Source organism: Sinohyriopsis cumingii, unplaced genomic scaffold (genome assembly GCF_028554795.1).
Source record: "Sinohyriopsis cumingii isolate HCF-2022 unplaced genomic scaffold, ASM2855479v2 utg001324l, whole genome shotgun sequence".
In the NCBI taxonomy this organism is placed as follows: domain Eukaryota; kingdom Metazoa; phylum Mollusca; class Bivalvia; order Unionida; family Unionidae; genus Sinohyriopsis; species Sinohyriopsis cumingii.
In genome coordinates, this window is record NW_028315983.1 from 485,149 (window position 1) to 499,784 (window position 14,636).

At 34.2% G+C, this 14,636-nt stretch overlaps 1 protein-coding gene across 1 annotated transcript in view; it reads right to left on the reverse strand.

Moving 5' to 3' along the window:
* The window catches only part of LOC149772644 (uncharacterized), a 225,156-nt gene that overhangs the window by 75,299 nt on the left and 135,221 nt on the right, over positions 1 to 14,636 (reverse strand). The window contains exons 26-28 of the mRNA XM_089947533.1: positions 13,221 to 14,240; positions 8,257 to 8,349; positions 1,740 to 1,871 (exon numbers count right to left, since the gene is read on the reverse strand). Coding sequence (XP_089803659.1) covers positions 1,740 to 1,871; positions 8,257 to 8,349; positions 13,221 to 14,240 — 1,245 coding nt within the window. The remainder of the gene's footprint in view (positions 1 to 1,739; positions 1,872 to 8,256; positions 8,350 to 13,220; positions 14,241 to 14,636) is intronic.

Genomic DNA, 14,636 nt, shown 5'->3' on the forward strand with positions numbered 1-14,636 from the left:
ATAGCTGAAATTAAATACATATTAGATCATAAATAATCTAAAAACAATTCTGTACTGACAGGAATATTTTACAGTAAAATGCAATGAAGAATCTGAAAAGGAAGTCATTATTAAAGATTATTATTTTTAATTCCATGAGGATTTCCTGAAAATGGTGACAACAGAAATATACATGAGGCAATACAAATTTAAGATCCTCTACAAATATCTTAAAATTTCCAAGCATATGTCAGAAATGAAATCTGTACAGACTCTGGCAAAAATAATGAAAGCATTTGTATGAAACTATAATCAAGCAAAACAAACAATATATTTCAATACTGAGATACGAACATGTCAGCAAGGAGAAGAACATGTCAGTAAAGGAATAAGGGTAACTATAAAATATTGTACGCATATTCATATAAATTCATGGACCTCTTATGAAACTACTCAATATGATAATAACCCATATGCAAGTATTCAATATAATACTCCATATGAAAGTACTCAAATATAATACTCCATATGAAAGTACTCAATATGATAATACTCCATATGCAAGTACTCAATATAATACTCTATATGAAAGTAGTCAATATGACAATATTCCATATGAAAGTACTCAATATGATAATATTCCATATAAAAGTACTCAATATGATAATACTCCATATAAAAGTACTCAATATGATAATACTCCAATAGAAAGTATTCAATAATACTCCTTATGAAAGTAGTCAATATGATAATATTCCATGTGATAGTAATCAATATGATAATACTCCATAATATAGTACTCAGTTATTATGGAAATCACAAAAACCTGCTGCAAAGCTAAAAAAAGAAAACAACATCAAACTGAAAAAAATATAAGGATATAAATACAGTACCTTTAATTCAGAATGGACACAGAAATAAATGAGATCCTTTCCACTGTTCTCATGCAAAACAAGCATTCCATGTTTAATAATGTCTGTTTCTAGAAACAGGTACAAAGGTGTGCTGCAGACAACATTCATCAGTTCCAGTCAGGACTGCTACAATAAAACACTCAACCTAAAATGACAACTTTACACAATATGAAAGCATACAACACAAAAGGCAACATCAAAGGAAATATAAATGGAATTCTCCTTTTCCAGGATCTAGAGCTCTGTGCCAAGGACATATTGCATATTATTTCATCCACTGTCGGGCATATGTGTACCTCACTGCAAACTGAACAACACTCAGGTATACATAATCCTTTATAGTTGGTGTATGCCATAAAACACCAAAATCATTCCATTTGAACATCCATCTGATCAAACCTTGGCTTTTCTTTATCACAAACATTTAGGCATGTGATTTATCTATGTAACATTAGCTGAAATACTTTGCAAATTTACTTAATTTCTCTTTTTTTTATTCTTCTATGCTGTGAATACTGTACATGCACCACCTAAAACCAAGATGTATGAAGCAAATATGGTACGTCAAAGATACTGACACTGCTGCAGCACTTGTTAGGTTATTTTCTATTTTGCTGAAAACCATTACTGTGTTCTTTCACCTGGGTTCTTTCTTGTGTCGTCATTCACATTTTTATCCAGTTTCAATCCTTGCGCATATATATGCACATTTTATGCATGCATTGCACTGAGCCATCAATTGGTGGAAAAAGCTACTGGTGAAAATATTAAACTTTTCTATGAGGTGATCAGATGAATGGACAATGTTTTCATGGAGATGTAACACACCACAACCATGAGTCTAACCTTTGGCAATGCTCTGTTCAAGAGCCTTCTGATATGAGTAGTATACATCTTCATCGAAGGGTACACTGTGATCTTCAGTTATTGTTATAGTAGGGGCCCCTTCCTTGTCCTTAGGGACCCCTGACCCTACAGCTGAAATGATAAGAGGTTCCATGTATGTTTCATTGCAGACTGGTTGCAATGGTTATTAATATTCTAATTTTTTTCTTTGGTAAATGTAGACTGGTCAAGACTTAATTCATACTACTTCAGCACAAATCTGGTTTGGAGATCTTAAAACTGTTCTGCCTTGGTTTAAGCATGAGATCAAGTGTTAACTACTCATAGAGGCTTTAGTTTTTTTAAAAGTCAAATTTTAATGGCTGAGTGTGAAAAATTAATCTCAAACTCAAGCTCTGAGTTTCATGATCTCCAGGTCTGGTAGTTGCCTTTGAAAATTTATTGAGTTCTAAGGTATCTTAACAAGCAGGTTTTAACAGCTGAAGATCATGCACAAGATACAAAGACATCTATAAGGGAACAATGGAAATCTTGCCATTACATCAATGCAACAGCCGTTTACTTAAAAAAAGAAAAACAACAACAATAAAAAACAACAAAACAAACTTTTTTTTATATATAGATGCAATACACAAACAATGAATAGACACAAAATAAAGGCATCAACATCATTAATTGTATCCTGAAAGGCAATGAAAATCAAAATTAATTGTTGAAGCTGTATGTCAATATCATCACAGATTGTATAATTTCAGTCAGCAAAATCAATAAATATCCAATATTTTTTATGGGGGTATCACAAATTATTCTATATTTGATTCTAAGAAATGTTTTGGTATTTAAAGATTATGGGGAATTGTATGATCATTGGGTCAGATCAAACAAGAGCCCTCGTCTGCATTCATTGCTTTCTCTGAAAAAGGGCATATTTGTTTAAATAGTTTAATGGAGCAGTGTTCTTTGTAAAAAAATACATTTAAAGACAAGAACTAATGATTCTGAGGATATGTGTAAAACGCTGTCCATTTTACTACATATTTCGTCTGGTCAAAGACTACCCTATGCATTGAGAAAGATTTTTTTTTTTTGAACTTGCAGTTAATTAAGAAAGTGTTAATCTACAGATGTTCGTAATCTTATTTGGAGTCCAAAATTCACTCCATCTTTCTAGGTGCAATTTTTCAAAAGTTTAAGGAAAATGATTCTTACTTAATCTTTTCTTTCGAGAGAAAGAGAGAGATTACATGAAGATCTGTTGCAAGTAAACAGGTAGATCATATATATAAAAATGCAGAATAACTGTGTCTATAGCTCCAGCAGTACAAAATGCGGACAACAATCACCATACACATGACTGAGCCAGGATATCAGATCAATAAGATTTCTATCAGCAGACGGGCTTCAAAATCAGTAGCATTTCTTAGTGACATAAATTTAAGGTGAATGAAAACAAAACTGCAATTTTGTGCAATTATATGTACTCTCTAAATCAATTTCAGAACATCAACCAGAATCGGATGGCAATAATACAATAAAAATAATTAATATAACTCAGAATATTGTCACTTAAATAAAACGGAGAGGAGTTTTATATCTTTAGTTTCCTGGAGAGACTATTTTTCTTAAAATCCAAAAGCATTTTTAAAAGTTTACTCCTTGATATCCACCGATAACATTTATTGTGATTATTAAGTTTTGCCCTTAACAGGCTCTTAGAAGTTTTTGGTTCAGATTTCTCCTATATGTCGGTGTCTGCATATGTCAGGTGACACCATTTCTTCCCCCATATTCTATTTTAAAATCCACTTTGCATGAAACACATAATGCAAACTCTGGACCATTGTTTGTTGCCTGCAGATATAAACTCTGTTTTCCAAGCTTTGTTGAACTTGTAATATTGTCTGATGACAGTTTTTAGCTTTGGAAGAGAGCAGAGGTTTCAGCACATTAATTGATACAAAAAGAAATGAACTTCCTTAAATAATCATCTCAAATAATCCCTCATAACAGAATTATAATTAAACAAGGCAAAAAGTCAAAATGGATAAAACATAAATACTGTTTTTTTCTTTCAAATTTGACCTATAAAATGGTATATGTGGTAGATGGACTTTACGACAGTATTACTGTCTTACTACCAGAAAAATCACAGGCATAAATCACTTTATACAGAAAAGATCACGTTCTCCAGTAATTATACCTGAACCACTTTATTTCTACTCATAAAACAGTTACAAAGCAATCATCATTTATTTTCTGCTGGAAGCATTTTGATACGGTATAATACATGTATATTGAACAGGCCACCTAAAGATACTGTTCAGTTCCTGTCAGATTTATCTCCCCTAGAAGAAACTGGTTGTAATGTCAGATATTATGGGAACTGACTTTGGATATATTTTGTAACTATCTAATCATATTAGGCACTAAATTGTATTTAGTTAACTCAACTTATAAGTGAGTACAAATGGTAAATATGCTGAAAGACGATACCAAATAAACAGTTTCAATTTCTGAATATTGACTGATCTCTGTTGTAAAGCTAACCAGGCAAAATGTGAGGGAACATTTTCAAAAATGTGTTACCACTCAAAACATTACATATGAAAATGCTTCAAACCACAGAACTTTGATTGTCATTGGTTTCACAGAATGATAATGAACATGTTAAATATCATCCGCCGACATGATGACTATGAAGCAGTCTAAAGAATATGGTTGCTAACTTCCATACTGTCCATGCAGCTACTCGACCATGCAACTTGAAAAATGTAATAACATGCAATTGCCTTTGAAATAATAATAATAATAATAATAATAATAATAATAATAGATGACTTTATTTAATAATGGTAACTCAACCTATGTAATGTAGCAACTTTTAATATCTATTAATTAAAACACTACATGTTAGTGTTCAGTTTATATTTTCTGGGAATATAAATTTAAACTAAAATTAAACCAATACAATCTTGTGTTCAGAGCACAATGCTGCAGACTAATAATGGAGAATTTTTGCAATTCCAGACTAGAGAGCAGTATTATTTTTTAATTTTGTCTATGAGCTGAAAGTGAAATGTCATAACAATGTACAGCTTTTATCTGTGGAGTGAAATCAAGATATGCCATGCATTCAATACAAATTAGTATTGGCAAATATTCTATGTAGAGTTCTTGAAAGAGGATAGGAATGTTCACTGCATTAAAGAGAAACAAGGATGGAGATGAAGACTGAGTTCAATGATGTTTACTCAGGGATGGTCCTGGCTTTCAAAAAGCTGTCGCCAAAATAATCGCCAACCTCAATATTTTGTCGCCAATTTTCAAAAAGTGTCGCCAAAAAAAGTAGTGTACATTTTTCCAAGTGTTAATTTAGTCTATTAATGTAACAGGCAATGAAAATTACAAAAGATGGATTAGTTAATACTTTAATTACAACAAGCATTAACAAAATGTTACAAAGTGTTACATGAAGATCCGTCGCGATTTTAGGGCTGCCCACTTGTTGAATGCAGTTTCAAAGTCTAATTTTTCACATCTGTACATGCTGATTCTCATTAAATTCTCGAGAGATGAGATGCAGAGCTTATTTCTGATGTCAGTTTTTATGAGGTTCATCTTACTGAATCCACGTTCACAGTCCTCAGTGCTGACAGGTGACGCCAGTAGTCTCTCAGCAGCCCCCCCCCCCTTATGGCTAGCTTCACAAAGCTTGTAGCGAATTGCTTCCTAAATCCCAAGAATGATCACTGAATGTTGTATAAATTTTCTCGACAAGAAAAATAGGATCTCCATTCCCACGAATGAAACTTACACGAGTCAACACCTGGCAATATTGGACCGTATATAAAAGCGTAAATTCACACCCAATTTAGGGATTCTTTCACTCCTGTATTTTGAGAAATAAATAATTATTATTAATTATGCAAAACTGGTTTTTTTTTTTTTTTTTTTGCTATTTCTTGTTGCGGAGTTTAAGTCTCTGCAGCCGTAACACGGGACTGATGACAAAAGAAAAAGATCAATGAGTAAAATGCTGCACTGGCGACAGATGTAATTGTGATTGAGATTTTTTCCATTTGCTTTGTATTTATACACAGTAGTCGGTACTTCAAAGGTTATCAGTTTTCTATGAAGGTTCAGCAAAACTATTGTATTGGTATATGTATAAAAAAAAAAAAAACAGAATGATTAGCCATACAATTAATTATATCTGTTCTATTCGCGTCTTCAGAAGTCGGTCAGTTGTAGGTATAGTGCGGTAGCATGATTGACTGTGTCGCAACATACAGTACTCAGCCCAGATGTCAGCATAGGCAGATTATGATGTAACAATGCACTGTAAAGATAGGGTTGCAGATTATGATGTAACAATGCACTGTAAAGATAGGGTTGTCAATAATAACAAAGGATCATTTGTGTAACAGATTGATTCCAATGCATTGCTTAGTCAAGTTTATGGCTTCCTTTCGTTCTGGCTTTAAATTTATTCAGTCCAAATCCATGATTGTATGTACAAATTAAATAACCAAAAAGTATGTCGCCAAAAAAATCGCCAGATGGGATATTTTTGTCGCCAATAAGGAAAAAAAAATCGCAATTTGCGACATTGGCGAAGCCCAGGACGATCCCTGTTACTGAATGTATGTGAAAGAAGTTGACCCAAAAGCAAAACAGGTTTTACAAAAATCAATTCCTGCTGGAATCATCTGTAAAGTAGCATGGAAAATAATAAATGTGAGTCAATGTGGAACGGAACTACAGGAAAACTGTGCAAGAAACTTAGATGAAACAAAGACATTGATCAGGAGCAAATACCAATACCCAATAAGAAATATTGTTATATCATATCTACCGCACCAGGCCAATATAATACCCAATAAGAAATATTGTTATATCATATCTACCGCACCAGGCCAATATAATACCCTATAAGAAATATTGTTATATCATATCTACCGCACCAGGCCAATATAATACCCAATAAGAAATATTGTTATATCATATCTACCGCACCAGGCCAATATAATACCCAATAAGAAATATTGTTATATCATATCTACCGCACCAGGCCAATATAATACCCAATAAGAAATATTGTTATATCATATCTACCACACCAGGCCAATATAATACCCAATAAGAAATATTGTTATATCATATCTACAGGCACCAGGCCAATATAATACCCTATAAGAAATATTGTTATATCAAATCTACTGGCACCAGGCCAATATAATACCCTATAAGAAATATTGTTATATCAAATCTACCGCACCAGGCCAATATAATACCCTATAAGAAATATTGTTATATCAAGTCGACCGGCACCAGGCCAATATAATACCCTATAAGAAATATTGTTATATCATATCTACCGCACCAGGCCAATATAATACCCTATAAGAAATACTGCTATATCAAATCTACCGGCACCAGGCCAATATAATACCCTATAAGAAATATTAAATCAATTCTACCAGCACCAGGCCAATATAATACCCTATAATAAATATTGTTACATCAAGTCTATCAGTACCAGGCCAATACCCTATAATAAATATTGTTACATCAAGTCTACCAGCACCAGACCAATACAATATAATAAATATTGTTACATCAAGTCTACCAGCACCAGGCCAATACCCTATAATAAATATCATTGCATCAAGTCTACCAGCAACACACAAATATAATACCCTATAAAACTTATCATGCTACAGTATTTCTATCTGATTCCAGGCCCAAAGCAGATGCAAACTCCTTTACGCTATATACTTTCAGTTTAAGATCAAGTGTAATTTTCATACACAGTTGATCTGTAAGATCCTAAACATCATTTTATACTGTCAAGTTGAAAGAACTGAACAGATGTAATAAGATCAGATATTCTCCAAACAGAATTATTTTACTGATATTAAACTGAAAAGTATGAGTCACTTACATGTAATATTAAACAAGCTGTTGTTTATTATCCTCTCTCCTTCTTCAAAAGCATATAAATTCATATATTTGCAAGGCTTTAGAAAGACTCTAAAACAACTTCCGTTTCTTTTTAGTTCTAATGTATTCACATAAAAAATAGTGAATTTAAATAATGAATTTTAAAATTTATGAAAAACCTTTAAAAGTGGAGCTCTTTAATACTGATGATTTATTGTACGATTTATTGTATAATTTATTGTACAATTTACTGCACTGATTATGATCATTTTTTTTCTTTGACAAGTCTAGTGTTACATATAAATTGGCATTCAAATTAATAGTGTGCATTTCTATTCTACTGAAAAGGTATTATTATTAGTAATATTGGCGTCTAGCTATGGTGGTGTCAAAAAACTATCTATTAAATTTGACTACACTGGTTGTATTCTACAATTCTTTTTCTGGGTATCATCTTGCAAAATAATTTACAGACTTCAACACAGGAAGATAAAAAAGAAGACTTCAAGCTGGCAATATCAACCATATACCACTAGCCTCTAGTTTCAAAACTAAGAACAACCATTAGATCTACCTGAGATAAACTCCGATACAGGTTGTCCATCAACATAGGTGACCTTCTTTACAACTCTTTTGTTAAGGGCTGCTACACCTATTTCCTTCCATTCTGTACAAAGACCAAATATACTCCAAAATGAAGTTACACAAAAGAGGAGACTTTAACTAAACATGGTTCATAATATGCCATATATACTCACTTATAAAACTCCGCCTGCAAACTGCAGAGACCCAGCTCTGCCATTACATAATGTGCCAGCAGATCTTGGTCTGTACCATTTGTTAGGAGCAATCAGTAGAATAAACAACACAGACCCTGATCTGCAGGTGCATTATGCTTTGTACAAGTCAGGATCTTTGTTTTATTTTAGTTTTATTTGACTTATAAGTGAGTACATATAGTAAGTGGTACACAATGTAGAGAAAAAATTAAACAGGATCTTATAACTGGAAAACTATGACGCCCAATGAAGAATTGTTAAAAAAAAGATTGATGTTAAGAAGAGATTGTTGTGAATAAATGATAAAGTAAGCAGGATTATACATGTTTATGAAAGTTTTTCTTTACAAAATGGGACCAAAATTCTTGCACAATTTGTGTTTTAACAATTTTCGGTACACCTGAATGCACATCTCAATAAGAGTAATTAGTTTTTCCTAATAACCTCTGACCTATTGCAAACGTATGTAACTCTTATGTCACCTTGGGGTATGTTCTAAATGGGGTATTTTTTAATTCTGATTGGCAGACTAAAGGGCAGTACACATCTGACAATAGGAATCATATTTGTTCTAGCAGGCGCATTTATGTGCTAATATTATATGATGTCACACAACATGTGAGGCACATACTCTATTTTTGCCTTCTCCCTTGAGAACTGCCCTCCCACAACAATGACTAGTGGAGTATAGTGCCCAACCTTTTGGCTCAGACACCATACCACACCAAACACTGCAGGATACCATTTCCCTGAGAGAGAAGGCTATAATAGAATACCATATATCCAGACCTGCTGATGCATGTGTGCCACCATATCTGGATATATGCCTTTTAGTTTGGCACAGGTTGTTTTTTTGTTGTTGTTGTTCTTGCTGTGGGCTTAATGCCATTTTTCAGCACACGATAGGCCATTATAACAAGCAGAGGAAGAATACAGGAAAACCACAGGAAACACCATCAACCCGTGGGGAAACTACTGGCAAACTTTCTCATATACCCACGGGACCAAACCCAAGACTTGAACCCACATGGACAGGGTTGAGATGGCAGTGATTGGTAAAGATAAACACTTGCAATCACTCTTCCACATGAGGCCTGGCACAGGATATTCATGAGCGAGTGTCATGCAAAATCCAAGCTTTCTTGAATATCCCAGTTTGCTTTAATGCAACATGGCATAAAAGTCTAGCAACAATGTTTCCTGCAAATTTTGCATGATATTCGGCTTGAAAAAAAAAGCACAAGATGAAACATATGTGAAATCTATCTGAAAAATTTGTCCAAAGATTTCTTTGTTTTTCATTTGGTAGATGACATTATTAATCTAGATGGACTTACTGATAAAGTCAGTATTGATAAATGAATAATCTTGACATACTCTAATGCAATTTAAGAAAATAATAAATTTCCTTTTGAAAGCTATGGTGAGATACTGAAACATTTATATATGAAACAACTTTATTTCTTTCAGTCATATTAATCTTGGCCTTTCACCTTAAATACACCAAGTGTAAGTAATCCACAAAGTTTGGATCAGGTCTGTATGCAGAATGAATGCAATGAACGAATTGCAGAATCAGTGACCTTGATCTTTTGACCCCAAAAATCAATAGACTTTTCTTTCACAAATGCAAGCCATCCACAAAGTTTCATCTAGGTCTGTGATACAGAAGTAAAGTTACTTGAGTGGAAACCATTTTTATTCATTTTTCTTTCAGCTTTAACTTTGACATTGGACCTTTTTGATCATGAAATCAACAGAATTCTTCATACCCCAATTGCAAGCCATCCAAATGGCTGGTAAAAATATATAATGGCAAATGCAAATTTACTGTGTGGAAACCATTTTTCTTCTTCAATTACTGTGACCTTGACCTTTTTTAACCCAAAATTTACAGGGTTCTTCTTTACTTAGTGTGCAAGCCATTCACAAAGTTGGTAACCATTGATAATGAAGAAATCAAGTTATTGTGCAGAAACCACTTTTCTTCTTTAATTTAGTGACTTTGACTTCAGAGCTTTTCACCCTGAAATTAATAGGTTGTTAACTGTAGATAATGGAGAAATTGGGTTATTGTATGTAAATGAATTTGCTATAAGTATGATGCGTGGACAGCACAAAAGCAATAAATCTACCTAAGATACTATGGTTTCATGCTTAAAGGAGTTTGAGACCATGATTGCTATGCCATCTCCTTCAGAGCAAAGAATCATGGGTTAAATATCCATCAATGATTAAGAAATAAACAGGTAAATAAAGAAGGTTGGTTGAATTGTACCTTGTTGGAAGGGCAATTAAACTAAAAAATACAGTGATCCCTCATTATAAAGTACCTCAGTAAAACATGGTCCCTGAAATAACACTTGTCTGGTTATGCATGTCACTATAAAGTACCCCAGTATAACACAGTCCCTGACATACCACTTGTATGGTCATGGAACTCACTATAAAGCATCCCAGTATAACACAATCCCTGAGATAACATTTGCATGGTCATGGACCTCACTTTAAAGAATCCCAGAATAACCGAGTCCCTGATATAACACTTGTATGGTCATGGATCCCAATACAATGCACCTCACTATAACATCGTCCTTGATATAACACTTGTATGGTCATGGATTCCATTACAAAGCACCCCAGTATAACAAGGTCCTTGATATAACACTTGTATGGTCATGAATACCATTACAAAGCATCTCAGTATAACATGGTCCCTGATCTAACACTTGTATGGTCATAGATCCCATTACAAAGCAACCCAGTACAATTTTGTCCCTGATATAATGCTTGTATGGTAACAGATTTTATTATATTGGTTAAATTTTTGTAATATACTGCAATATAGGGCAGACTCACCTATAGCAAGGTACACTTTCATGGCTCCCCTAAATGGAATTGAAGTGATAACAGTTAGTTCAATATTGCTGATGCATTGATAAATCGCAATATTTTTTTGCAATAGTTGGAGTTGCTGCTGTGGGGTTTAATGCCATTTTTCACCATGTGATAGCCAATACATGGGAGCCAGTATATTTGGTAGAGGAAGAACCTGGGAAGAACTGTCAACAAACAGGAAGCTACTGGCAAGCTTTCTCAAATACACATGTTGACTGAGCCAAGATTTGAACCCACGCTGACAATTAGGTGAGATGTGTGAGTGACTTGTGAAGGCAGATGCCTTAGACCACTTGACCACCTGGGAAACCCTTCGGCGATAGTACATCAAATATAGACCTAATTTGTAAAAACTGAAATTTTTTATTTCATTTAAACAGGTGACTAGAAACCTATGAACCCTTCCATAAAAGATATAAGATGGGTGACACTATACCCCAATTCTTCAATAGAATATGTAAGTGGACCAAGAAAGTGAAGTACTGTGAAGCATTGTTTGAATGATAATTATATGAAGTTTTGTTTCTTTCTTCATGTTTTTTTCTCTTCATTTTTCATTCTTGATTTTCTTTGCTTCTTGTTCTTTCAATTTAAAAAATCCATTTTCAAATTAAGTAACTTGTTAAAAATAAACTCCATGCCTAAAAAATTACTAAGTCAATTCAGTCACTTGAAAATTTAATTAAAAAATCACTATTAAACTTTCATGTTTTGCAAGGTAACCATGATGTACTTTGATAAACACCCATGTACACTGCATACTCACTGACATACATAGCTTCACCATATGGAATAGTCACTGGCATACAAGGTCTGATATGGAATACTCACTGACATACAAGGTCTGAGCATATGGAATACTCAGTGACATACAAGGTCTGAGCATATGGAATACTCAATGACATACAAGGTCCAAGCATATGGAATATTCCCATCTGAACATAAACACACTAAGCTTCCCTAAACTGGACACTGATGTGGCCAAAAAATGTGTCCTATTTAGGTATGTCACCACTATATGGAAGTATAATTAATACAAAAATACCTTATTGTGACTAAAATATTTGACCTGGCAGCAAAGGAGACCAGGTTTCCAATGGACAGGTGTTGGGAAATTTATCTGAATCATATAGATATGTATGCCAATTATTATCTATTTCAAGCAAAAAGCTGTTACAAAAAAAGCTATTGTAAAATCTTTATGAGAAAAGTGCATTTTTACAACACTGACTAAGGAAGCATTTACAGGTAAGAGAACATTGCAGGGTACACAGGATTCAAGGATCTTGTTTCTCTCACTGAATGTTGATATGTTACTAAATAAAGAAGTAGCAGCATCAATTAATAACTTAAAATCTGCTTCACAACAATTCTTTTTTCTTCCTTGTTTTCTACTCACTGCTGTATGTAGGAAAAAGGAAAATTATTTACTCTATGATAATTTTCTTCAATACTTTCCACGTAAAGTTTTCTAAATTTAAATTCTGCAAAAGCAATTACATTTTTACAAAAAACAGAGGCATGCATTGCGTACTTGTGAGAAAAAAATCTTTGTTTTTTCATTTTGAATGAGCTGAGAACAAGATTTTGAGCTGTTACTACAGCAATATAATTCTGATGATAAAATGTTAAGAACATTAGATATTTGATGCTCAACTGTAAACAAGAAAACCCCAAAATAATAAAGCATGCAGCAATAAAGGGAAAAAATGGATGGTAAACATATGTGCTGGAAAACGCTGGCAGTCAGTAAAAGAAAACAAATATGAAAAGTTTATCCTAAAAGGGAAATGTCTGTGAAAATGTGGTAAGAAAAGTTAGCTTTATCCCATATTACTGGACTAAAGGGCCACTCATTTACCTGGTTCCTGATCTGGCAAGGCAGCCATTCCATCATCTGCTTCACAAACAGCTTCACTTTGAGGGAGATACCGATCAGTAAAAACATCTATATCTGTTTCAACAGTATCATCATGTTGCGTTTCCTTGGCTTGAATATGTGCTTGTCGTATTGTCTTTTTGACAATATGTGCTGCAAATTCTTCAGAAGCGGCATCTCCAAAATCAACTGGTGACCCTGACCTTGGACTGGGACTTGGCGATATTCTTTCTTCCCTAATCTTGCGGGTTTGTTCGATTTCAACTGATCCTGATCGAGACCTGCTTTTATGACTCTCATGACTTTCCACAAGGCTCCTAAGTACCACTGTTCCATCATCAAGAACTTCTTCTACCTGGCCAATTTCTGCTTCAAGGAAATCTTCTTCACCCTCCTCATCAGTAAAACTACTACTGCTGGATGAGGAACTTGAATCCTCTCCTTGTACAAAGGCTGTCTCCGTTCCAGGGATAATTTCCTCAATCTCGTAGTCTTCATCCTGAACCTTCCCCTCTTGATCAAAAGACATCCGGTGTGTTTTGACATGATGGACCATTCTGTTATAAATGACCTGTCTTTTGACTCTAGTACCATCTGGCAGCACTGTCTCTTCATCCTCAACTTCCGTAACAGACTTTGGAGGTGCATCAAAGATTTCTAAGATCTCCTCTTTGGAGGTCCCTGGCACCTCTACATCTTTATCTTCACAAAGATCCTCCTCCCCTTCTGTAGATTTCCAGCTTGTTCTTATATGCCTTAGCGAGTGATGGCGTACTTTTTGGGTCTTGTGAATGGTTCCATCTTCAAGTATCTCCTCTTTCTCTTCGAAATCAACTTCTTCCCTCACAGGTCCTTCTACTTCCACAAACTCCAAATTCTCATTGGTTCCAAAAGTGACAAATTTTTCAGGCACATGTCGGATCCGGCTGTGTCTGATCACAGTTCCATTGTCCAGGACTTCTTCGTAGTACATCGTATCATCACCAATGGCTGAATCAAACACTGCAAAGCAAATGGGACCATTGGCCAACTGATAACTCACATCCATGTTACTGATATACGAAATTTTGTCCAATACTATCTGATGTAAGATGGAATGGACTGTGTGCCTAAAGAATATTCATGTCAATTTGAGTGAAGACAATGGTCAGCACAATGGAAAGACATGGTATAAGAATGTCTTCAAAGTATGTCTACCACTCAGGTGCACCTGTTGCCTTTGACAAAGACTGGCCTCTTTTTACCAATGATAAGTAGAAAAATAATTGTATCATTACAAACTTTTAGAAATGTATGCCCAGGAAAGATACATTTAAGCCTGAAGCTCAGATTTTACAAATGAGACACCTTAAAGCACATAATGAGGCAAATACAAAAGCCTTAAGCACACAACCAAAA